This window comes from Pomacea canaliculata, linkage group LG7 (assembly GCF_003073045.1).
Source record: "Pomacea canaliculata isolate SZHN2017 linkage group LG7, ASM307304v1, whole genome shotgun sequence".
Lineage (NCBI taxonomy): Eukaryota > Metazoa > Mollusca > Gastropoda > Architaenioglossa > Ampullariidae > Pomacea > Pomacea canaliculata.
The window spans coordinates 19,378,304-19,405,399 of NC_037596.1; the positions used below are offsets into that span (position 1 = coordinate 19,378,304).

Consider the following 27,096-nt stretch of genomic DNA (forward strand, 5'->3'; position numbering starts at 1 on the left):
CTTTCAAATGTTTTTAATCATCTTTTGACAACTGCTGTGTCCAGTCATAAGGTTTCCACCATTCAGCAAATTCCAGAACTTTGCATCTCTGATCTTCAAACACCTCACGATGGTGTTTCCTCCAAAGAGCAGGCTCGGCATCCAGCATTCCTCCCACTATTTCCTGCAAGAGTTTTATTTCACAGGAGAATGTTACAGAGAAAAGTAGTTTACATAGCTGTTCAGACAATGTTTATTAAGCATTAGTGCATTAGATTGCTCTCTCTCTCTCTGAAAACATCGGTTATGGGCATGAGCCTACCCAATAAAGAAATTGTACATAAAGAAATAGGTACACACACACCTAGGTCTATCCCCAAATAAAATACAGGTTCAAATAACTATACACAGAGTAAGAGAGAGAAAGAAAAAAAAGAGAATACCAAGTATTTTTAATTGTTCAAGTTTCTAACATACATAAGAGAAAAAAGAACACGAAAAGAGAGATAAACATCTTTAATTTAGTAGGACAGAGGCCAGTTTCTAGAAGCTATTAAAGTATTAAATAAGAATAAATAAGAATTCTGTTGTTTTACTAAAACTCACCCTTCCAAAGTATGATGGAAAACGTTGCTCATCTTCAATAACATGAGCAAAACCCCCCTGTAAAGCCAAAGTCTACACTGAAGTATGGAAATCCTTTTGGAATCTGTAGATGTATTTAAAACAAAGTCATTTAACACAAACCTATGCACACAGATTCATAAACATTACAAGCATCTTTATATATGTTTATAACCTCGACATATTTTAATCGAGTATTTTTGGGAAAAAAATGGAATAAAAGTACAATAACATTAGACAAAATCAATCAACAAGATCACATGACACATACAATCACAGAAAAGGGTGAAAAATATCAAAGGTGTGTAATTCAATTTCTGATGTGTTGACATCAACATAGTTATCACTGTCTAGAAGATTACTCACTGCATGTCGGATATCCTTCTTGCTAAGGTCAACCAGTTTTTTGTTGTTTGACCACTCTGGGCCAGCTTCCATGATGGCTTTCTGAAATTCCCAATATTATAACATTATTTAAATTGCAGATATAAGATATATAACACTTTATTTATTCCAGAGGGCAGTTTGGTGCAGCTCAATATAAAAGCCCAAAACAACACCATAACCTATTTATATCTGCCACACAAACTCGTGCATTCGTGTTTCAGACAGCTGCATTCAATTGCACTCAGTAACATTCAGATCAAATATCACATTCTTAAATTACACCTGATATCCAGCAAGTTCTAATTAGTGTTTAATTTAGGTGTGCACATGCAGGTCAAGGACAGAGTACCTTGAAATAGATGGGTGCCATGCTGCCAGTTTCTTGATCCAAAGGAATGCACTCCACACACATGTGAGGGAAGTGTTTCAGATGCATGCTGGCCTCCATGACTATCAAGTCCTGGTCCTTACTAGCGAACATCCTGACCAGGCTTTTTCGAAAAGCCTGTGTAAAAAGGATTTAGTTAAACTCCTTTTTCAGCTACAGGAGAAAGACCAGGTAAGGTAAAGGAAGAAAAATGGTTCTAGTTGTTGAAACACAACTGACACTGTGCCTACTGTCCTTAGCAAGCAAACTGAGATAGCAAGGTAGGCAAAGATGATGCATAAATAATAAAATACTCCAGCACTTCCTCTGGCCATTGTCACAATTCATCTACATAAACCTGATTTTTTGAAATCAAAGACTGTTAGTTCCCCCCTATTATGTCTATAAAATAATCTAAATATAAGCTATTCTGATAGCAGGTTTATTCTTTATAAATTCTTTATATATTCTTTATGTAGGTATACACAATATGAGGAAACTGACAATAATATGATAAGATCTGAATTTGATAAATCTGTGTTTTAAAGCATCAAAATATTAGGAGAGTGTTGGATGTTGGTGGTAGTGCCTCATATCTCACTTTTGCTTTAGCTGAAACAATTTTTTTTTTCTATTAACCTATCCTCTTTCATGCTCATTTAGTTTAAAATTGTTCATTTTGTATTATGTACATATGCACTGAAAGTATTTAGATAATGTTCTATGAAACATGCTCTGAATATGGACAAATGTGCAACAAAAGAAGTGAAGGTAAACATCTACCTGCTGCTGCCAAATTTTTAACAGTAACTATTGTAGGAAAAATATAACTATTTTTACCTATTTGGGAATAAAACAGATTTTTAAGTCACAACAGACTCAAAGAAAGCCAAAATTCTGCAGTGAAATCAATAGTCTGCTATTAGCTAAGAATGACTGATAGGGGAGATAGCTGCACCTGTACTTCACGCCAGACATCTTCATCAACTGATGTTCCTGAAGACACATGCTGCATTGGTACGATCAGACAGTGGCCAGGTGTCAGTGAACGGTGTGAAGGCAAACACAAGTACACCTACGACAGAATGAATATCAGATGTAATTTACTAGGTATATCTATGTATATCTGCATATCATATACAATAAAATGTAGAAACATAAACTATGATTTGCCCTACAGTAAAAGCATTAACAAGATAACTTATTTCAGCACAGCAGGCAGAAACACATCTGTTACGAACCAGTTGAATAACATCACTTTTGATATCAGTTTCTCTGAGGGCTTGGAAAGTAAGATTTGAGACATAAGTAAATTGTTAAGGATTTGAGGAATGAGTGAATTATCAAGGATTTGCCACAGTTACCTTTCTGCCTATGGCAATGATCAAATGCTTCGGAACCTTGTCAAAGCAAAAGTGACATTTGTCCATAGCAGCAGTAATTTTTCTGTGCTCTGCAAAACAATATGATGAACAAAGAAAACAATATTAAGTAAAAAATGGCTGAATTATAACGTTGCAGATAAGATAGATGCTATCTACAGCAGTAAATCATCTCTCATCAAACGGTAATGAAGCTTCACATCAACCAAAGCTCTGCATCACCAGTCACCACCAGTTCTTATCTTAATGTTATTAGTCTTAAGCTTGGCATAAAAGCTCACTGGATAATTATTATTATATTGTAACACCACAGGCTAACAATGAATAGCAACTGTAAAGTGTCCTGTAAACACTCAAATATAACTCCAGCTGACCAAAGATGGCTTTGCTACGCTCCTTCTCCTCAGCCCTAGCATCAGATTGTTGACGAGCTGCCTTGGAAATAAAAATATCATCCACCTGGAAGTCATCATCAGTCTGTTCTTTGCTCTACAAAAGATAGAAACATAAAAAAGGAGGTTTTGATCCTTACTAAGCTATGAAATAAGCTGATCTCTAACACTATTTTGAGCTAGATGGTAGTGTGCAAACAAAGCAATTCTTGAAGAATCTGGAATTTTATAAACACACAAATCAAACAAATAAAGCTTCTCATGTATAAAAGTATTTACACATTTTATGTTTCTGTACACACATGTTTATATGTAAAGTGTATGTGTGTGCATATGGTAGTATGGGACATCGCGTATGAGTAGGATGGAAGATGGCACGCACACACATGCACACAGGGAAAGTACAGGCTGGCGATGAGGGGAGGGGGTAATCACTGGCCGGGTGACAACCCCGTCACCGAAGGAGAGCTGACTAGCGACAGAGTGAAGGTGCGCGGGTGTGTCTGGGGGGAGTGGAGTGTGAAGGTCAGTTGCAGAGGCGAGTGGTCAGAATTGAAGAGACAGCGCAGAGGGGAGAGCACATTCCACCGAGAGTGCAAGTGTGTTGTGTAGAGTTTCGCCATAGTCAGCACCATCGACTGGCGTTGGAGTAAATCATCCAGAACACATGAAAGTGTTGCGTTTTGTTGTTCTGGAAAGATTGGGGGAAGAGAACTGCATCCTACCCTGTTACATGTATATATATCGGATATTTCAACTATTTATCACACAATGGTCTTAACCATTTACTCTGCACCTTGCTTGGCATACAACATCACATGCAACGCTAAACCAATTACTATTTATGTATGCTTACAACTAAAGAACTGATCCACCTCTCTAGCACTCACCCTGCCAGCCAAGCGAGCGAACATAGCATTCTGATCTTCTGCTGTCCCCAACTTCTCTTGCTCCACCTGTGATACAGCAAACATTAACATACTGTTAAGTGTGGCACAAAATTCAAGATTAAAGGAAATCATATCCAGGTGCAGGCAGATGACATGGGAACTCTGAGGATTTGGCATTTGATAAAACATAATATCATTTGTTACTGTTACACAAGCAAGACAATTGATCCATCAGATGAACTGTGAAATGGCCTAGTTTCAGTAAAGCACATACAAACATACACACATGTATGCATGCACATGAGCAAATACACACACACACACACATACGGCCCTCATACCAGCTTCTTGAGGTCATGCCGATCATCGTCATCAAAGTACTTTGTCCTCTCTCCCTTTCTAGAGTGAGTCTCTACCTGTGGAAACAAGAAAAAGCCTCTCTGCATCATGATACACTTTAAAACATCGCTAACAGACATAAGGAATGTTTAATCAAATGTAGAGGAGGTGCAATCTTTTTTTAATTCTTAAACAAAGATGCTGACATTGTAGATAGTAGAATAAAGAAAGCAGCTCACATTCTTTTTCTTTCTCTGCTTTCCTCTGACTTCTCTGCCATATGTCTGTTCTGGAAGTGGCCGCACAATGCCATCACGTCCCGTTCGGGTCAGAACCACCACATTGTCCTCATCAGTTTCTTTGACCTTTGAACTTGCCATTGCTGCTTGCTGTGACTGTGATGTGGAAGAAGTCCCTAGCTCCGCCTTGGCACGTTGTGCTTCCTCCAGCTGATCTTTCAGCTTCTGTGCCAGTTCCTGCAAGTCATTCATTAAGATCATGCAAGAGGCAACTCTAACATGCAACTTTCAGAACTGTAAAGTAACCCATACAAACTGTAACACTATTGTGACAAACATCATTTGCAAAACTAACAAAAGAAGGAGCTGCACCCTTAAAATTACAAACCTGCAGATTCAACACAGAAATTATTTGCAAAAAAATATCAGCTAATGAACAAACAAGGCTGAAATAATACACAGATAATCTGCTGCCATGTCTACTTATAAACACTAACTATTCAAAACTGAGCACATGGTGCTCAGTGAAATAAAAAAATAAAAAAAAATCTCTACCTATTGAACCTTTCCATAAAATTTTGATCGTTATCATTTTATACATAAAGTTGGACTGATCAGTTTCCTTTTCTGAGCCACAAGAAGATCAGGGTAATGGTACCATAAATTTCTGTAGCCATACTGATTTACTTTTCCTACCACAGGCCTAACAATACACACTGTGGCCAGACTATCAGTTAGTCGTGGCTCCTAAAAGCCCTAGCATCCATCAGTCCTTGTCTCTTTGTTCTACCAGAGAAGAGGATGGAAGTTCTCAAGGAGAATTTTCCACTGTAATTCTAACTCTTATACATCTGGTGGGCTATCTAGTCTAATATACTCACGTTGTGATTTTTTTTAATTCTATCACACACCTGCAAATGGCTGACATTGGATTCCACAAAAAAACCTTCTATTTCCAAAAAAGGTGTGTGTCCTTCATTTAGCTTTGTATTGGTTAGCTTCTGTCACTTGACATTTTTGCTATGTGTTTCACTGCTGTGCACAAGACGACACGAGTTACATTCCTTTAAGAAATATATTGCTATTTTGTTCACACCATGAGGACAGACACACAACATATACTGAGTCACACAAAGAAGTATGTAAATTAAAATGGATTTATTTACATTATTCACAAACCAATTCTATCCTACAATGTCATAAATTATCCACATCTACTTCTTATTTACATTACTCAGTTACTGATAACTAAATGGAAGAAAAAGGGATTTTGAAGTATGTGAGCCACTTTTCAGCAGACTACTACACTACAAAGTGCTGTTGTGCTTCTCCTTCACTCAAAACAGGGGACCTAATAAGAAAGATTATTTCAAAATATGTAATCCACTTGGCAGCGGAGCACAACACCTACAGAGCGCAAAGGTAATTCTCTAATCGAAATAATCGAAGAAAAGGAATGACCCCCCTAACACTGTGGCAAACAGTGTAGGCACTGCATTTTGCTGCTATTTATACATATAAACTTGGATGCTACCTCACCCACTCCAGAGTCACTCATCTTGCCCCCATGGCAACTGCATAGCTAACCAGGTCTATGGAAAGGGTGCAGGGTGAAGGGAACAAATCATGTTGCCATAAACAAGTGTTCCTACTAAACATATTTTTATACTGATTTAACCATGCAAATTTAATGAAATGTATAGCTAATTTTAAGCATCAAAATGCTAGTCATAAATCTAATCAAGTCATACCAACGTAAGGAGACAGCCTTCAGTGTAATAATCATGTCAAGAGCAAATAAATGATTGAGTGCACATGGGAAAAGACTTGAAAAAAAAAATTTAAATTAGATTCAGCAATAATTATACTTGCACTCACAGTATCTCCCATCATCTCTGCCCTGAGAATTTTGGCTCCCAAAGCATTCATGTCGCCTTCAGACAAAATTGTGACTGCAGGTATTTGAGGCTTCCTCTCTGTTTGCCTATTCTCTTCACTGGATGACTCATCACCAGAACTGCTTAAAGATGAACCTAACAAAGACACCATTTACAAGGATTGTTGTCATAATCACACATTATACAGAAAAGAGATAAGTGTACAAAAATAGGGGTAAGACCACAGTCATCACATGACTAGCAGAACTCTTTAACACTGATAGTCACTTTCATCACTACTATTTTTTTAATTTTTTTTAAACAAAAACAGTACATTTTTTAATTTTTTTTTCTTGTAAGAATGATACTGTTTATACATTTTTGTATAAACACCATCAAAGACCATTTTAAAACAGATTCAAAACTATTCCTTTCATAAACCACATTTTAAAATTGTGTTTGCCTTGTAATATAGTATATTACGTTCAGACTGCTGAATTTATTTTAGGTTACTCGTCTCCAAACTGGGAAATAATAACTTATAAAAGAACCCTAGAGAATTTTGAATTCTTTAAAAATGTACTTTGTTCCAAAGCAACATCTGTTCATGTCTAATATCTCAAACTGATAATCTTCCAGATGAAAATAAGCTTCAAATTAACGCAAAATAAATTTTAATTAAGCCATTTTTGAGGGACATATGCTCCCAGCTATATTCAGATCAAACGCACTGTATATTTACTGACAACCTAACATCTTTTACTCGCAATTTATTTTTTAAATCTCAGCTCAGGTCATCATAGTTTGAATGTCTCCTCGTATGTCATAAATCCACTAAAACCTGCATAACCATGAATGTGTGCACATGTTTTTACAGACCCTTCCAACAAACACACAGACTTCTGTGCTAGAACTTACTTGAGCTGGATGACTGTGCATTTTCTTGCCTTTGCCTCTTTGTGGAACCTGAGCGCCATTCAGCCTCTTGGATGTTGCTACTCTTCTCTGGCTTGTGAAATTCCTGTTTCTTCCACCCGGCACTGATGACAGGCCTCCCTTTGAACCCCGAGTCTCTCAATCGTTCCTTTTCTCTCCTACTTACCCATGCTTGCTCATTTTCATCACTATCACCTGGTTTGGCAAATTTCTTTTTCAGGGAAGACGATGAGGAGTTTGCAGTAAAATGCTTGTGTGGACCTTTTTGGTCCTTGATTTCGGCCACACTGGTCGAACACATCCAGTCGTCTCTCTACAATTAATGATAATCATTATCACAATCATGGTTCCCAGGGATCAAGGATGGTGCCAAGTGAGGATCTTATAAGGACCTTGCTGGCATGACATGGTCCGAACTGAAAAGGGATGCCCAGGACCAGGTCTGATGGCGAGGTGTGGTTGCGGCCCTATGCTCCACTGGGGGTGTATAGGAAAAGAAAAAGAAGGGCCTTTCATGCATTTTTAAGGACCTGAGTGACAGTCATCAATGCTTAAGTTTTTCTCATGTACGGTCGGAGAGAGGTATTATTTATAAATCTTTGGTCTTCTCTATGTTCTGAAATACAGGTATTACTATTATAGTAATAAATAATCAAAGAGTTAATTCTGATGCATATCATCTGCCATATTTAGATAACTTGAACGCGCTGATAACATACACCGTTAATGTTCCAAGTTTTCTAGAAATCTAAGTAATAATAATTGCAAGAACTGAAAGCCATTCTTAAGTGTAATACAAAAGCCAGTTCATATCTCTCTCACACACTCAAAAGTGGAGAGAGAGAAATAAAGCTATGCACAGTATATTAGAAGATCAAGGCTCTGGTTCAGGAAAGAGATAAGTTTCTAAACACCTTTTGAAAGAAGAGTTAGGTTTGTTTTGGGGTTTTTTGCGAATACGGAGTGGTGCAACTAGTGTAGTGCAGATGTTCTTAATTACGAAAGTAATCCATAACACAAATGCGTGTATCTTCCAGAAATATTTTCATGCGCTTCTTAATTGTGTCTATCAGTAAGCATGTGCTTCTTCAAAGCACTTTCGCCCATTGACAAAAGATTCAAGGAGGCAGCACATCGTGCACAATGTTTATCAACCAGTCTTTATATTTTTTTTCCCTTCTGCCAGTTCTCCTGAAAAGAACACTTCGCCATCATTTTTTGAATTGTCAAGAAGACAAAGAAATGTGGTCATCTGTCAAGGCTAAAATCTCGCGAAACGTAAGTAAAGTTCTCTTCACGATCAAGACTTGGCAGTCGTGTGATTAAAATAGCACATTATAGTACATCACAGATGTGTAAACTGATTGTGGCATTTGCTGTTGATTATAAATTTTTTAATACAATTCTGGAGTAGTGTTGGCAGTTTTGCAGACCAATTTGACAAGAAAAGTGGTGAAAAATGCTGAGATTCTGCTAGCAATGTTGTAAACTGTCAGTGGGACCTTCATTAATAGCTTATAATCTTTGCACAGGCAAAACTTACAAGAAATGTAAACAAACTTGCTTAGTTATGTAGAACACATAAAAATCAGGGTGTGTGCTGATCATCAGCTTCATTTGCAGGTGAGAAACTTTACAAATTCTACTGCCAGTCCATCTCAATAATTTTAAAAAATCCATTCAGTTTTTTTAATAGCAATCCTTGTATTTTTCACAAGCTAAGTTTATTGACCGTCATATCTTAATACAAAGATTGCCATATCGCAGCACGCGATTAGAAGCTGTGATTTAGATGCCTCTGTAAATAACACTCGTTTTACTACCCGAAATTTTGGTCTAACACAATTCAGAACGTCTGCATCTCTAATTTAAGCCCACCTTACCATTTTAACTCTTTCTTTTTAACAGTTGTTTATTTCTAGTAAAATCAGTAAATCACGCCAAAGATTCGACAACTGTGTGCCATTGTGATTTGAGGGATTTATAAGTCGTATCCATTTATAATTATTTTACTAAAATAAACACCTATGATATTCCTTAATTCCTACCTTGACAATTTTAGGCATGTTCGTCTTTTCATCGATAAAAGTTTCCATCTTTAAGAGTCTGGTGGTGAAGGACGCGTGTAGGAGGACTGCTGTCTGTCTGCCAAGACGCTCAGCCTCTTGCGTAGTTCTCCGCTGTTAGTCTCGGCGAGCCGTAACAAAGAATGTGACTAAACCGGAAGTTATGTCGTCTAATGCCTCATGTTACACAGGCGTAGCGAATCGAGCGAAGCTAGCCAATCGAGAAGTGTGCACGCGGGCGCCTATGACGGGCGGGCCGTACCGGAGCGAAAGGTGGGTGAGCGCCTGCGAGCACACGCGTTACGTAACGCTGGGCAGCGCACCCCTAGGAGTTAGCCTTTGCAGGTCCTACGACCTACGCTCTCTATTCAAGAGGGCGGACATTGTGATCGGTCAGAATTAAGTTTGCAGATGAGAGTTTCTTTGACGCTACTGTTAAAAAGGAGTATTGGGATCGTATACAAAGTATACATTTAGGACATGCTTCCGTCATACTAACTTGCTAAGACCTTATTGCTAAGAGGCCAATTCTTTTGGAATGAGAAAGGAAGATTTGGAATATCTATGTACTTCCATCAACTGCCATCATGTTTACCAACTAAAGGATGAAGCTCAATTAATTTTGAAAAGTTTACGTAATGCTATGATACTGATAGCATTTTGGCCCATGGGCTAATCCTCACACTTATATAACCTAATTAAAACTTACAGTGTACAGCTTATGTAAGCAGCATACTGAAATTAAGCTTTAGGATTGTGTACAGTATATGTACATGGCAATTTCAATATAATGTTTAGCAGATCAGTTGGATTTAATTTTTAGCACTTGCAATGCACAGCATTACGACCAAGGTAGGTCACACCCTCTGCGCTGACAGGTAATGATAAAAGACAATGGAAGGTTAGATACGAATGGGCACACTGAACAGATTCAGTGAATATAGCCTTGCCATTACACGGAATCTTCGATAAGTCAATAAAGTTCTGCATCTGGAATATTTGAAAGTTATTATGACATTTGTATTAAAACTCAACTCACAATATTTAGTGTATTGGCCCAGCTTTCGCAGATAGAAATATCATTCCATCAACACAAGTCTTGTGAGAGCAACACACTAACAGTTATTTTAAGCTGAACTTCCTGGAGATACCTGATATCAGTCATTGCAGACCTGAATGTATTAATGGAAGCTACTGTACAACAGAAGCACAAGAGCATCCCCTTTTGCACTAAAGTCATGGATTTTATTCTAAATCTTTAATTTATTCAACACATGTATTTCTTTTTATTTTAGTTTCCTCCTTATTTTCATTTTTGCTCTTAATATTTTTTCTTTTGTTTACATTGTTAGAGAAGTTTACACCTAAGATTACTGCCTAAGTCAGCGCAGAAATCAGCCTGAGAGATAGGTTGAAGGTTAGGATAAAGATATAGAAGGCTGATTGCGCAATGTGCAGACAAAACACAAGACAGTGTGCACAGCTCAGACCGTGAGCATGGGGAGGATGCTTTTATGTGAACGTGCATGAGCAAATGCTTGCATGCAGTGTTTTATGCCCGTGTATATAAACAAAACAAAAGAGAAAGATTTCTTTAATTAAGGGGAGAAATTAATGAGAATTAAGGAGAAATTTGTAATCAACTCCTCTTCACTTTTCTCTTTTTAGTACCAAATGTATACATGTGTATACCCAAATGTATACTTATGCCGGTGCCTGAAAATATTTTTGTGACACTGACAACAATTTGCATTTTCATCACAAAAAAAGTAGCATATCTTGTATTTAGGAATTTCTGACTTAATCTGAGCACAAAAATAATTATAAATAAAGAAATTAGCGTTGATTTCCCTTTCAAATGTTTTTAATCATCTTTTGACAACTGCTGTGTCCAGTCATAAGGTTTCCACCATTCAGCAAATTCCAGAACTTTGCATCTCTGATCTTCAAACACCTCACGATGGGGTTTCCTCCAAAGAGCAGGCTCGGCATCCAGCATTCCTCCCACTATTTCCTGCAAGAGTTTTATTTCACAGGAGAAGATTACATAGAGAAGTAGTTTACATAGCTGTTCAGACAATGTTTATTGAGCATTAGTGCATTAGATTGCTCTCTCTCTCTCTGAACACATCGGTTATGGGCATGAGCCTACCCAATAAAGAAATTGTACATAAAGAAATAGGTACACACACATCTAGGTCTATCCCCAAATAAAATACAGGTTCGAAAAACCAAACATAGAGTAAGAGAGGGAAAGAAAAAAAAAAAGAGAATATCAAGTATTTTTAATTGTTCAAGTTTCTAGCATAAGTGAGTGAAAAAAGAAACTCAAAAAGAGAGATAAACATCTTTACTTTAGTAGGCCAGAGGCCAGTTTCTAGAAGCAGTCGAAGAGAGAAGGAAACAAAAATGAGAAGTAGTATTAAATAAGAATAAATAAGAAATTTCTTGTTTTAAAACTTACCCTTCCAAAGTATGATGGAAAACGTTGCTCATCTTCAATAACATGAGCAAAACCCCCCTGTAAGCCGAAGTCTACACTGAAGTATGGAAATCCTTTTGGAATCTGTAGATGTATTTAAAAGAGTCATTTAACACAAACCTATGCACACAGATTCATAAACATTACAAGCATCTTTATATGTTTATAACCTCGACATATTTTAATTGAGTATTTCTTGGATAAAAATGGAATAAAAGTACAATAACATTAGACAAAACCAATCAACAAGATCACAGGATACATACAATCACAGAAAAGGGTAAAAAATATCTAAGTTGTGTGTAATTCAAGTTCTGCTGTGTTGACATCAACATAGTTATCACTGTCTAAAACAGGGGTGGGCAATTAATTTTCCCAAGGGGCCTCATGAGAAATTGGGATGGTTTTAGAGGGTCGGACTAATATACATGTAGTTAACTCCGTTTTACCCAATACTGTATATGTAGTTTATATAGTGGCGGGCGGGCCAGCGGGCGGGCCGGATCCGGCCCACGGGCCGCCCCTTGCCCAAGTCTGGTCTACAAGATTACTCACTGCATGTCGGATATCCTTCTTGCTAAGGTCAACCAGTTTTTTGTTGTTTGACCACTCTGGGCCAGCTTCCATGATGGCTTTCTGAAATTCCCAATATTATAACATTATTTAAATTGCAGATATAAGATATATAACACTTTATTTATCCCAGAGGGCAGTTTGGTGCAGCTCAATATAAAAGCCCAAAACAACACCATAACCTATTTATATCTGCCACACAAACTCGTGCATTCGTGTTTCAGACAGCTGCATTCAATTGCACTCAGTAACATTCAGATCAAATATCACATTCTTAAATTACACCTGATATCCAACAAGTTCTAATTAGTGTTTAATTTAGGTGTGCATGTGCAGGTCAAGGACAGAGTACCTTGAAATAGATGGGTGCCATGCTGCCAGTTTCTTGATCCAAAGGAATGCACTCCACACACATGTGAGGGAAGTGTTTCAGATGCATGCTGGCCTCCATGACTATCAAGTCCTGGTCCTTACTAGCGAACATCCTGACCAGGCTTTTTCGAAAAGCCTGTGTAAAAAGGATTTAGTTAAACTCCTTTTTCAGCTACAGGAGAAAGACCAGGTAAGGTAAAGGAAGAAAAATGGTTCTAGTTGTTCAAATACAACTGACACTGTGCCTACTGTCCTTAACAAGCAAATTGAGATTGCAAGGTAGGCAACGATGATGCATAAATAATATACTCCAGCACTTCCTCTGGCCATTGTCACAATTCATCTACATAAACCTGATTTTTTTAAATAAAAGACTGTTAGTTCCCCCTATTATGTCTATAAAATAATCTAAATATAAGCTATTCTGATAGCAGGTTTATTGTAGGTGTACACAAAAGGAGGAAACTGACACTACGATGACAAGATTTGATTTTGATAAATCTGTGTTTTAAAGCATCAAAATATTAGGAGAGTGTTGGATGTTGGTAGTAGTGCCTCATATCTCACTTTTGCTTTAGCTGAAACAATTTTTTTTTTACCAATTAACCTATCCTATTTCATGCTCATTTAGTTTAAAAATGTCCTTTAGTTTAAGAAATGTTCATTTTGTATTATGTACATATGCACTGAAAGTATTTAGATAATGTTCTATGAAACATGCTCTGAATATGGACAAATGTGCAACAAAAGAAGTGAAGGTAAACATCTACCTGCTGCTGCCAAATTTTTAACAGTAACTATTGTAGGAAAAATATAACTATTTTTACCTATTTGGGAATAAAATGGATTTTTAAGTCACAACAGATTCAAAGAACGGCAAAATTGTGCAGTGAAATCAATAGTCTGCTATTAGCTAAGAATGACTGATAGGGGAGATAGATGCACCTGTACTTCACGCCAGACATCTTCATCAACTGATGTTCCTGAAGACACATGCTGCATTGGTACGATCAGACAGTGGCCAGGTGTCAGTGAACGGTGTGAAGGCAAACACAAGTACACCTATGATAGAATGAATATCACATGTAATTTACTAGGTATATCTATGTATATCTGCATATCATATATAATAAAACGTGGAAACATAAACTATGATTTGCCCTACAGTAAAAGCATTAACAACATTACTTATTTCAGCACAGCAGGCAGAAACACATCTGTTCTGCACCAGTTCAATAACATCACTTTTGATATCAGTTTCTCTGAGGGCTTGGAAAGTAAGATTTGAGACATAAGTAAATTGTCAAGGATTTGAGGAATGAGTGAATTATCAAGGATTTGCCACAGTTACCTTTCTGCCTATGGCAATGATCAAATGCTTCGGAACCTTGTCAAAGCAAAAGTGACATTTGTCCATAGCAGCCGTAATTTTTCTGTGCTCTGCAAAAACAATATGATGAACAAAGAAAACAATATTAAGTAAAAAATGGCTGAATTATAAAGTTGCAGATAAGATAGACATTATCTACATCGTAAATCATCTCTCACCAAACAGTAATGAAGCTTCACATCAGCCAAAGCTGTGCATCACCAGTCATCACCAGTTCTTATCTTCATGTTATTAGTCTCAAGCTTGACATAAATGCTCACTGGATAACTCTATTATTATTATATTGTAACACCACAGGCTAACAATGAATAGCAACTGTAAAGTGTCCTGTAAACACTAAATTATAATTCCAGCTGACCAAAGATGGCTTTGCTACGCTCCTTCTCCTCAGCCCTAGCGTCAGATTGTTGACGAGCTGCCTTGGAAATAAAAATATCATCCACCTGGAAGTCATCATCAGTCTGTTCTTTGCTCTACAAAAGATAGAAACATAAAAAAAGGAGGTTTTGATCCTTACTAAGCTATGAAATAAGCTGATCTCTAACACTATTTTGAGCTAGATGGTAGTGTGCAAACAAAGCAATTCTTGAAGAACCTGGAATTTTATAAACACGCAAATCAAGCAAATAAAGCTTCTCATGTATAAAAGTATTTACACATTTTATGTTTCTGTACACACATATGTAAAGTGTATGCATGTGCATATGGTAGTATGGGACATCGCGTATGAGTAGGATGGAAGATGGCACGCACACACATGCACACATGGAAAGTACAGGCTGGCGATGAGGGGAGGGGGTAATCACTGGCCGGGTGACGACCCCGTGACCAAAGAAGAGCTGACTATCGACAGAGTGAAGGTGCGCGGGTGTGTCTGGGGGGAGTGGAGTGTGAAGGTCAGTTGCAGAGGCGAGTGGTCAGAATTGAGGAGACAGCACACAGGTGGGAGCACATTCCACCGAAAGCGTAAGTGTGTTGTGTAGAGTTTCGCCATAGCCAGCACCATCGACTGTTGTTGGAGTAAAATGATCCAGAACACATGAAAGTGTTGTGTTTTGTTGTTGTGGAAAGATTGGGGGAAGAGAACTGCATCCTACCCTGTTACATGTATATATATATCTCGGATATTTCAACTAAATATCACACAATGGTCTTAACCATTTACTCTGCACCCTGCATAGGCATACAACATCACATGCAACGCTAAACCAATTACTATTTATGTATGCTTACAACTAAAGAACTGATCCACCTCTCTAGCACTCACCCTGCCAGCCAAGCGAGCGAACATAGCATTCTGATCTTCTGCTGTCCCCAACTTCTCTTGCTCCACCTGTGATGCAGCAACCATTAACATACTGTTAAGTGTGGCACAAAATTCAAGATTAAAGGAAATCATATCCAGTGCAGGCAGATGACATGGGATTTGGCATTTGATAAAACATAACATCATTTGTTACTGTTACACAAACAAGACAATTGATCTATCAGATGAACTGTGAAATGGCCAAGATAGTTTCAGTAAAGCACATATAAACATGCACATGAGCAAACACACACGCATACAGCCCTCATACCAGCTTCTTGAGGTCATGCCGATCATCGTCATCAAAGTACTTTGTCCTCTCTCCTTTTCTAGAGTGAGTCTCTACCTGTGAAACAAGAAAAAGCCTCTGTGTCATGATGCACTTTAAAACATCGCTAATAGACATAAGGAATGTTTAATCAAATGTAGAGGAGGTGCAATCTTTTTTTAATTCTTAAATAAAGATGCTGACATTGTAGATAGCAGAATAAAGAAAGCAGCTTACATTCTTTTTCTTTCTCTGCTTTCCTCTGACTTCTCTGCCATATGTCTGTTCTGGAAGTGGCCGCACAATGCCATCACGTCCCGTTCGGGTCAGAACCACCACATTGTCCTCATCACTTTCTTTGACCTTTGAACCTTGCCATTGCTGCTTGCTGTGACTGTGATGTGGAAGAAGTCCCTTGCTCCACCTTTGCACGTTGTGCTTCCTCCAGCTGATCTTTCAGCTTCTGTGCCAGTTCCTGCAAGTCATTCATTAAGATCATGCAAGAGGCAACTCTAACATGCAACTTTCAGAACTATAAAGTAACCCATACAAACTGTAACACTATTGTGACAAACATCATTCGCAAGACCAACAACAGAAGGAGCTGCACCCTCAAAATCACAAACCTACAGATTCAACACAAATTATTTGCAAAAAAAAAAAAAGGCTCAGCTAATGAACAAACAAGGCTGAAATAATACACAGATAATCTGCTGTCATGTCTACTTATAAACACTAACTATTTAAAATTGAGCACATGGTGCTCTATGAAATATAAAAAAATAAATTTCTCCACCTTTTGAACTTTTCCATAAAATTTTGATCGTTATCATTTTATACATATACAGTGATACCTCGGTTCTCGAACATAATTCGTTCCGGGAGGACGGTCGAGAACCAAATTGTTCGAGAACCGAAGCAATGAAACCCAAAGGAAATAATGGAAACTGGATTAATTCGTTCCAAGCCCCAGAAAATGCCTATTTACTGGCCTAATTTGTATATAATATGTAGAAAAACATGAGTCTCAACAAGAAATAAGAAATAAAAGTGTATTTATTAAAACAAAACCAAAATAAAAAATGTACTGTACAGTACAGTAAATTGTGTTTCATTTACTGTACCTGTACCAAACTTTATGGCAGGAGGGAATGAATGTGGAGGGAGGAGGGAAGGGGGGATGTTTATTGTTTTGAAGGGGAGGCCTCTTCAATAAAAACAGAGGGTAACTGCTCTTCGGGTGTTTCTGTTCTCTGTATATTTTGCTGAGGAGAATCAGAATCTTGCTCTTGCAGTTTTGCTTGTGCTGATTTCTTTACGGAAGAATTTGTCAATTGTTTGCTGTTTTTTCTCTCCTTTGCAAAATTTTGCGGAAAGTGGACATAACATTGTCATTAAAAATGTTAACTGCTCTATTTGCTACCACTTTATCAGGGTGATGTTGTTCAACAAAATTTGCGATTTCTGCCCATTTTGCACACATGTCATGACTCTCTCCACAAAAACGTGAGACTCTCTCTCTCTCTGCACTCACACTGATGACGCAAGCAAGGCGCGCTGGGGAGAATGAACGCCATTCGGCTCAACTCGGCTCATCTCGGACGTTCGGATGTTCGAGTTCCAAATATTTGTTCGGATTCCAAGACAAAATTTTCTCGAATTTCCTGGTCGAATACCGATTTGGTCGAAAGTCAAGGCGTTCGAGAACCGAGGTATCACTGTATATATACAGCTGGACTGATCAGTTTCCTTTTCTGAGCCACAAGAAGATCAGGGTAATGGTACCATAAATTTCTGTAGCCAGACTGATTTACTTTTCTTACCACAGGCCTAACAATACACACTGTGGCTAGGCTATCAGTCGTGGCTCCTAAAAGCCCTAGCATCCATCAGTCCGTTTCTCTTTGTTCTATCAGAGAACAGGATGGAAGTTCTCAAGGAGAATTTTCCACTGTAATTCTAACTCTTACACATCTGGTGTGCTATCTAGTCTCATATACTAAAATTGTTTTTTTTTTAATTCTACCACACACCTGCAATTGGCTGACATTGGATTCCACAAAAAAACCTGCAATTTCAAAAAAAAGTGTGTTCCCATCGTTTAGCTTTGTATTAGTTAGCATTTGTTTGCACTTTAAGCATCAAAATGCTAGTCATAAATCTAATCAAGTCATACCAATGTAAGGAGACTAGTGTAATAGTCATGTCAAGAGCAAATGTACATGGGAAAAGACCTTAAAAAACAAAAGAAATTTAAAATGGGATTCAGCAATAATTATACTTGCACTCACAGTATCTCCCATCATCTCTGCCCTGAGAATTTTGGCTCCCAAAGCATTCATGTCACCTTCAGACAAAATTGTGACTGCAGGTATTTGAGGCTTCCTCTCTGTTTGCCTCTTCTCTTCACTGGATAACTCATCACCAGAACTGCTTGAAGATGAACCTAACAAAGACACCATTTACAAGGATTGTTGTCATAATCACACATTATACCAAAAAGAGATAAGTGTACAAAAAATAGGGGTGAGACCACAATCATCACATGACTAGCAGAACTCTTTAACACCAATAGTCAAATTCATAGTTGGTGATCACCACTATTTTTTTCTTTTTTTTTTTTAAACAAAAGCAGTAAATTTTTTTAAGTTTATTTTTTTCTTGCAAGAATGATACTTTTTATACATTTTTGTATAAACACCATCAAAGACCATTTTAAAGCAGATTCAAAACTATTCCTTTCATAAACCATATTTTAAAATTGTGTTTACCTTGTAATATAGTATATTACGTTCAGACTGCTGAATTTATTTTAGGTTAACTCGCCTCCAAATTGGGAAACAATATCCCATAAAAGAACACAAGAGAATTTTGAATTCTTTAAAAATGTACTTTGTTCCAAAGCAACATCTGTTTATGTCTAATATCTCAAACTGATAATCTTCCAGATGAAAATAAGCTTCAAATCAATGCAAAATAAATTTTAATTAAGCAATTTTTGAGGGACATATGCTCCCAGCTATATTCAGATCAAACGCATTGTATATTTACTGACAACCTAAAATATTTTGCTCACAATTTAAATTTTAAATCTCAGCTCAGGTCATCGCAGTTTAATGTCTCCTCGTATGTCATAAATCCACTAAAACCTGCATAACCATGAATGTGTGCACACGTTTTTACAGACCCTTCCAACAAACACACAGACTTCTGTGCTAGAACTTACTTGAGCTGGACGACTGTGCATTTTCTTGCATTTGCCTCTTTATGGAACCTGAGCGCCATTCAGCCTCTTGGATGTTGCTACTCTTCTCTGGCTTGTGAAATTCCTGTTTCTTCCACCCGGCACTGATGACAGGCCTCCCCTTAAACCCTGAGTCTCTCAATCGTTCTTTTTCTCTCCTACTTACCCCTGCTTGCTCATTTTCATCACTATCACCTGGTTTGGCAAATTTCTTTTTCAGGGAAGACGATGAGGAGTTTGTAGCAAAATTTTTGTGTGGACTACTTCTCTCGTTAGTTTTCGGCTTCAAGAACATTCTCTGCCTGGAATCTGAGCTGTCAGTAAAGTCATCAGCAGGACGGACAAAACTGCTTCTGAACTTTTTATCCTCGTCATCTCTGGTACCAACCTCACTGCTCTTAAGATATCTGTCTTCTCTCTTATGGTAATACCTGTCTTCTCTTTGATCATAATACCTGTCCTGTCTGCCTTGTTCATTCCTGTCTTGTTCTCTGTCACTATGTCTTTTGCAATCATTGTCTTTGCTGTGACTCTCATAACTTGGCAACCTTTTGCTGTCTTCTTGACCAAGTGGAGAACATGATCGACGTCTCTTTTCACGAAATTTTGGGTTTTTGCAGTGTAGTGTTCCTGGATTATCTCACGTTGTGATCTCACTCTGGATTTTGTACCCTTGGCTTCCTCGATCATGGCTTGCAGTTTTTTCAAAGACTGAATCATACATTACAAAATCATTTATCACCCAAATCTGACACTTAATCCATGGCATCTGCTATTTTACAACACATCTGAATTTACATAAGGTTAGGGATCGCTGTAAAATAATCACAATAATAATATCATTACACTAACACAAACCCCTTTCTTGTGATTACAGGAGTATTTTATTTGAAGCAAATTTTGATGTCTGATATATATATCTCAGATTACACAATTTTGGGACAAATAATGTGTAAGGCATATTCTGATTAGTTATAAACTGGAAGATAAATCAGATAAACTTAACTCTGTGGTTGTATAAATAAAGAGATGACAGCTAGCTTGTTAAATAGTGTGCATGCATGTATGTTTACAAAACAAAAAGATTTCCTTACACCATATCTCTCAGCAGCAACATCTTCTAATTGTCTCCCTTCCTTTTTGGCCTGTTGCTCACACCTTTCATATGCCTTCAGCAACCATGACAATCCACCATCACCTGCCCCAGTCAGACCTTGCAGTCCACTGGTTGTAGGTTTGATTTCAGGCAGTCCCGTGCCACCATCTTTCCAGTATGGGTTGAGCTCTCTGACATTTTGCCCTGGCTATTCAATGCAAGCATCCCATAATCAATCACACATGAATAGGAACAAGTCCAGTAACAAAGCAACAATTCCTCACACAGACCACATCACCAGAAATCAGCAGTGATATGTAAAAAATAATTAATAATAATCATCACTATCTGATAAAAACAGAGAAAAATTCTTTTTTTTTTTGGCTTTTTGTGTTTTTATTGCACATTAAGAACTCTGCTAACTCAAGAATATTAACATGAAAAACAAAAAGTAAATTTGGGCTCACTTGATCCAGGAGGGTTGTTTTTTCTTCTCTTCTTCCTTTTTCTTCTGCTCTCTCAGTTCATCCCTTGTTACAGTTGGTATGATTTCTGCCAAACTGGTCGAACACATCCAGTCGTCTCTCTACAATTTTTTTTAAAAAAAGACTGCAGAATAAAGTCATCCATCAAAAAATTTAACTTTTTAAAAATTGATGATGGGAAAAAAACATGCTGGTTTTGAATAAAGGAGCTGAAAGTGTAGCAAGAATATTCGGATTATGTATGATTTTGTACAATAGAGTTTCAAAACGTCTTTAGAAGTTTGCTTTGTATCCCACTTGAGTGACATGCTGATAACTATACCATTAACTCATTAACATCATGATATATCTTGGTATGCATGAAATTCAAACATTTTTAAAGAAAAAAAGTCATTAAAAAAAAAGAATTAAAAGTGATAGTGTAATAAATCAAGACCATAACTGACATTCCCACAGGGCAGAAATCAACTGTTCCTAGTTCATTCTTTCAAAGCAAGGCTTATTTTTCTCTCAAATCTAAAAGAAATCTGACAACTGCACTGGACTTACTAAATTTTGGGCACAAATTATGCCAAAAAGAACTCAATTCTGTTATGGTAACAGGTTTCCATCTTTAGACTTTGGATCTAGGCAGTATTCCGAGTTCCAAATCTTTTTTGCCTGATCTATAGATTGCTCATGGCAGAAATGAGAAAGCATTTTAATCCTGGTCAAGTTATGAACGAAACTGAGTGGTGGTGGGAAAAGATGAAGATTTTTGCACCACTCAATTTTGAAGTCAGTCTCTACAGAATATGAAATATCTTACTGGCTGTTATTTAACAATGTTTCTGTAGGATGCACAGGATCTTTAGAGATGTTCATGCTGCTCACTCCATCACTGTTTTCCTGATGTGCTTTACCACAATTTCTTTCTTTCATGAATTATATTTGTTAGTATTCAATACTTTGTTGTTTCAAAGAGAGAGTTATACAGTAGCCAGAAGGAACAGTGTTTCATTAGGTGTGGGTATTTTTGGGTTAAGATGTTTAGGGTAATGGAGTATAACAAAACAATATAACGACCTAGTTGGAAGAAGTCTGGGGGATTTTCAGTTTTAGCAGAGGGATGGGGGTGTGAAATGAGTTGTGGTAGGTCTTGTATTGTTCCATACATGAATAGTGTCTTGTGTCTGACGTCTTGTGTGCATCATTTGTTCCACATCATTTGAAGCAGAAAAAAGATGTTTATTTATATTTTTCTTCCTTTAGACAGTTCTCCTGAAAAGAAAACTTCTCCGGTAGTTTTTGAATTGTCAAGAAGACAAAGAAATGTGGTTATTCGCCAAGACTAAAATCTCGCAAAACATAAGTAAAGTTCTCATTCCGAACAAGACTTGACAAGTCGAGTGATTAAAATAGCACATATAGTACATCACAGATGTGTATATGGATTGTGGCATTTGCTGTTGATTATACATTTTTAAATACAATTCTGGAGTAGTGTTCGGCAGTTTTGCAGACCTATTTGACAAGAAATATGTGCAGCATTATGACCAAGGTAGGTCACACCCTCTGCGCTGACCAGTAATGATAAAAGACAATGGAAGGTTAGATACGAATAGGCACACTGAACACATACGGTGAATATAGCCTTGCCATTACACGGAATCTTCAAAAAGTCAATAAAGTTCTGCATCTGGAATATTTGAAAGTTATTGCAACACAAATCTTGTGAGAGCAACACACGAATAGTTATTTTAAGCTGACCTGCCTGTATTGATGGAAGCTACTGTACAACGGAAGCACAAGAGCATCCCCTTTTGCACTAAAGTCATGGATTTGATTCTAAATCTTTAATTTATTTAATAAATATATTTCTTTTTATTTTAGTTTCCTCCTTATTTTTATATTTGCTCTTGATATTTTTTCTTTTTTTTACATTGTTAGAGAAGTTTACACCTAAGATTACTGCCTAAGCCAGCGCTGGAATCTGCCTGTGAGGTAGGTTGAAGGTTAGGATGGATAAAGATGCAGAAGGCTGATTGCGCAATGTGCAGACAAAACACAAGACAGTGTGAATGGCTCAGTACCGGGAGCATGGGCAGGAATGCAACTGTGTATTGCAGTTAACACTCTGTCATGCAATGGTGTGTACAGTAGAAATTTGCAGTACTGTATCCAGGTATTATGAGATCGTCTGTATCAGATTTTGGAAGACGTGTGGCTGCATTTCACCACAATGTTGCCTAAGCTATTTGAAAATTGTGTAAAACCTTTTACAGTTGCTGATGTGGCCACAGGCTCTAGGCCCAAGATATAAAAGTAATGTTAATAAGATAAGAAAGCACATACTGTACCTTCAGACTTAGTCTGCTGATGAAATAAGAGTACATACCTGAAGGCTTGGTCCACTGATGGATTTGACTTGTGCTTTAGAGTCATCTCCCACCTTCTCAATCCACTGATGCTCACTGTCACTGCTAGACTAGGACCATGAGAAATGCACAACATAAAGTCTTTCTTCCTACACTCTCTTTATGTAGATTCATACATGTAGATATATCAGCAAAGACTCATGAGCTTTTGCAGAGATATCAGCAATGGTTCTTAAACAGCCACAGATCATCAGCACTTTCACTAATCCACCAATGCATTCTGGAAATGCTCTGAGGCTGGACAACATCAGCCTGAACTAGTAAAACACATGAGACTTAATGCACTTATCAATGTCCATCTTTAATATTAATTACCACAGTAACTAAAAAAAAAATACAGTTATGCGCTCCAATAAGCAATACTTTTTACTGAAGAGCACAGGGCGCTGTGCCTACAATCTACCGAAACATAAACATACAGACAACAAATTAAAATATCAATATGTCCTTTTAAAAAATCTGAAGTTAGGCCATATTTAAGATTATGTAAAAATCTCTAAGGATTTATTTTATAAGAAAGTTCCAAGAAACACAGTGTCAAGCAACGATTTATTTCCATGAGCATATAGACTTAATTTAACTATATACTTACAGAATCTAAATCAGAGGAACTATCTTTTTTACTCTTCTTTTTTTCTTTCTTTTTCTGTTTCTTATGTTCTTTCTTCTTCTTTTTCTTTAGTTTTTTCATTGCCTGCAAAGGAATAAAAAAGACTATGAATATTAACATTACAATATGTATAAATGAAGACAAAAAGAGTGGAAAAAAAATGTCTTGAAAAAGTAGCTGTGGTGAGATCTTTGGATGTTGGTTGTTTGAATTTTACACCAGGCTGCTGAAATGCTATCCCACATATACTTCATAGCACCAAGATGAACAGATAAAAAACTGGATGGCAAGCATAAAGGAGTGGCCGAGCATTCCAGGCAGGATCTGAAGTGATAATTATTGCATCTATCTAAAAGTTCTCCCAACAATCAGTAACAATGATCCAGCATAACCATTTGTCAGTTGGTCAAGGGATTATGTAAGTATAGTTCATAATACTAATTATCATGAGTCACAGTCCTTGTACATCAGGCTTTGATACACAAACGTGCTGTATGCTTGTCATGAATTTTTCTGCTTAGTTTTAATAACACAAAGAAAATAAAAAGTGATCCTGACCTCTTCCTCCCTGTCGATTCGATCACTGACTGATGAAAGCATCCACGTTCCCTCACCTGCTAACCTGGCTTTTTCCTTTTTCTTTTCAGATTCCTCATATTGGCGTTTTGCCTGTGCAGAGAGTATAAGTTTCCCCAAACATTATTTCTTAAACATAAATGTATATTCACAGAAGTGAAGCTATAAAGATCCATACTTCTGTTCTTAAATTAAAATTAAATCACAAAATCCATTACATTTTTAATTTTAGTTTATTCTCATATTCTCAAGTAGTCATATGTGTAGCAAACGAGTATCAGCTTTATGAGATGTGTACGTCATTGCAACTATTTCTGATGCGCTTCTGATCCATTTACTTCTATTTTTCGACGAGTTTAGGCAGTCTACGAGCAGAAGAACATCATAAGTCAAGCTATTAACTGCTGTTTATTCATTTGCTGCCGTCCGTTTATAGATATATAACAATCACTTAGTGTCTACATAGTCTAGCTTTCCGCATAGTAGAACGATTCGTTGTTTCCATGATACGATAAACATCAACGCCAGACCTATGACAGCACCTTGCATGACGATTACAAAATATTTCGTCGATTAATTTTGTATTATTCTACCTTTTGAATCACGGACTTTCGCGCTTCTCGTAAGGCCTCCCTTTCATAATTAATCTGACTTTCAGTCTTGAAGTTCTGATACGGCGCAGCCATCTTTGTATGGGAGGCAACTCTTGAAACGAGTGTTTAGTGGGTAGCGTCCCTTACACTGGCATGAAGCGAGGTAAAACATTGCACCCAGAAAACAAGGGCAAGTCTTGTTTCCGAAGTTGCGAAGTGGTGTGCAGAGTCTGCAAATACTGCTTTGTGCTATGACTAGCCTGGGGAATCCTTGCCTCAAAAGTATCTGCTCAGTCCAAGACTAGAAAAGAAGCAAACAAACGAAAATATGCTCTATGAAAAAAAAATGTTAGAACGCAAAATGTTGAAGACGAAGAAAAGGTGACTGACCGGACTGGCTGGTCTTGTGCTTCCTTGTGTCACCGGTGTTGTTCATGTCAATGACATGCGGCAGCTCAGCTTCCTTTTTGTCACCTACTTCCTTCTCTGGTATTGGAAATCTGTCAGATTGATCTTCCGCTGATGACAGTGACAAGGGGCAGGTGTGAAGATGTAACTGTTTTCACAAGTCAATTGGAACCAAAGGACTGCAAGGGCGCCAGTCGAGTCGCCTGTTACCGATATCCACCCACGCTGGGGGCAGGTCCATCATCCGGTGATTTCACCTGTCAGTCTCAGGTAGGGTCATTGACAGGCCTCCTAGGCACAGATTTTCAGATTATTCCTCTCACCTGAGTCGGCAAGAAGCGTCAGTCTCCTGAATTTCCCCGGGCTGTTACCAGGTCGGTATGTAAACTTTTATAGTCGTATATGTCCAAACTATATGTGTATCGTTTCATTTTGTTGTGTTTTCTGAAAAACGATGAATTATATACCGATTAGAACGATTCGGCGTGATCATCCATCGTTTCACAGATATTAGCTGATTTCTGCCGGTGTCAGTCGTCGGGGGGAAGCTTGCCTAGACGCAGCAGATGACAAGGCGCACCATTTGTGGCCGTCTTACACGTAGGTGTTGAATAGGTCCTGCATCGAGCGACCAGTCCACTCCTTGGAGTTTGCCACCCTGTTTACCTCCTTCCAGGGTGCGTTGGAGAACGGGTTTAAAAGGAAGGTTGTGCCGAACGACCAGACCAGCTTGCGCCTTGTCACTGTTGTAAGAAGAGCTTCCTGGCGTCCCACAAGGGAGGCGACTTCCCTCACTATAAAATCCTTGATCTTAGCTTCACCGACAGGTCACTTCATAGAACGACGGCACAATGGAAAATAAAGTGGAAGCAAGATTCCTAGATTCTCTTTTTCCTTTTTTAATTCGGTTTGTTTTTATATTAACTGGTAGCTGCTCAGTTTATAGCTGCTTGCACATCTGTTAACAGTCGGTGCAGACATGCTGTTGGACGTTGACTCATCCGGGCTTTCGACTCTACCGCTGCTACTACTTGCTTTCTACCTCACTGTAGTGTGGCAGAGCAGAGGTGAGTCTTACGATAAAAACACCGAACATAAATGTTGTAAACAAAAATCATGTAGAAAAAAGGGAGCAAGTCAAATGCTAAAAAAATCTCTAAAAGTCTAAGAAATCAAATAGGTGTCTTACAAATATTCATCACTGTAAGGAGACGAAGCAGATTGTATCCGATGTTGGCGGCAAGAAAGAATAAATACAATAAAAGAAACTAGCATAGTAACACGAACTAAACTATCTTCGTAGGAATCTTGGTGTCCAGCTCCAGTGAGTCTACACTGCAGGTTAGAGAAGGGCTGACTGCCAGACTTCAGTGTACAGCCGCGTGTCAAACCGTTTGCCATTATCGTTGGGTGTGCAGTGACTGCCACATTAAGTCTGTGAGTTCTAAATAATACTGAAAGTGCTTTTCCTTTTTAGTCATTTTCAGCAAAACCTACTGATCTGTCAAAAAACGGTTATTGCAATCAGTCAGGCACACACACACACGTGCGCAAGGGAACGGCGAACATTGCCAGGAACATGAAGGAATGCAGAAACTCATTTGTAAAATATGATAGGGTTTGTTTCTTTCTTATGACTTGCTGGCGGTTTGGGGGAAGGGCTTTTCAATTTTTTATTTTTTTCTTTGACGTGAGAGCGCGTGGCAGAGTGCGTGCTTGTGTGTGTGCCTGAATAATTGCAGAGCCCTTTTTCTGACATAAATAGCGAGAGAATGGTAGTGACTGAGTGTTCTATAGT

The 27,096-nt window shown here is 37.9% G+C and overlaps 2 protein-coding genes across 2 annotated transcripts in view; one reads left to right on the forward strand and one right to left on the reverse strand.

Moving 5' to 3' along the window:
• On the reverse strand, positions 1–25,033 carry LOC112569231 (CWF19-like protein 2). Its single transcript, XM_025246964.1, is given in 17 exon segments — positions 1–163; positions 586–648; positions 650–688; positions 970–1,050; positions 1,340–1,495; positions 2,316–2,432; positions 2,722–2,810; positions 3,114–3,228; positions 4,022–4,087; positions 4,363–4,437; positions 4,600–4,836; positions 6,478–6,632; positions 7,395–7,725; positions 23,072–23,161; positions 23,704–23,805; positions 24,280–24,390; positions 24,891–25,033. Coding segments are annotated over 17 exon segments (2,070 nt in total). The 5' UTR covers positions 24,984–25,033; the 3' UTR covers positions 1–13.
• The window catches only part of LOC112569232 (nephrin-like), a 10,237-nt gene continuing 8,171 nt past the window's right edge, over positions 25,031–27,096 (forward strand). The window contains exons 1-3 of the mRNA XM_025246965.1: positions 25,031–25,676; positions 26,276–26,365; positions 26,602–26,735. Coding sequence (XP_025102750.1) covers positions 26,278–26,365; positions 26,602–26,735 — 222 coding nt within the window. The 5' untranslated portion in view covers positions 25,031–25,676; positions 26,276–26,277. The remainder of the gene's footprint in view (positions 25,677–26,275; positions 26,366–26,601; positions 26,736–27,096) is intronic.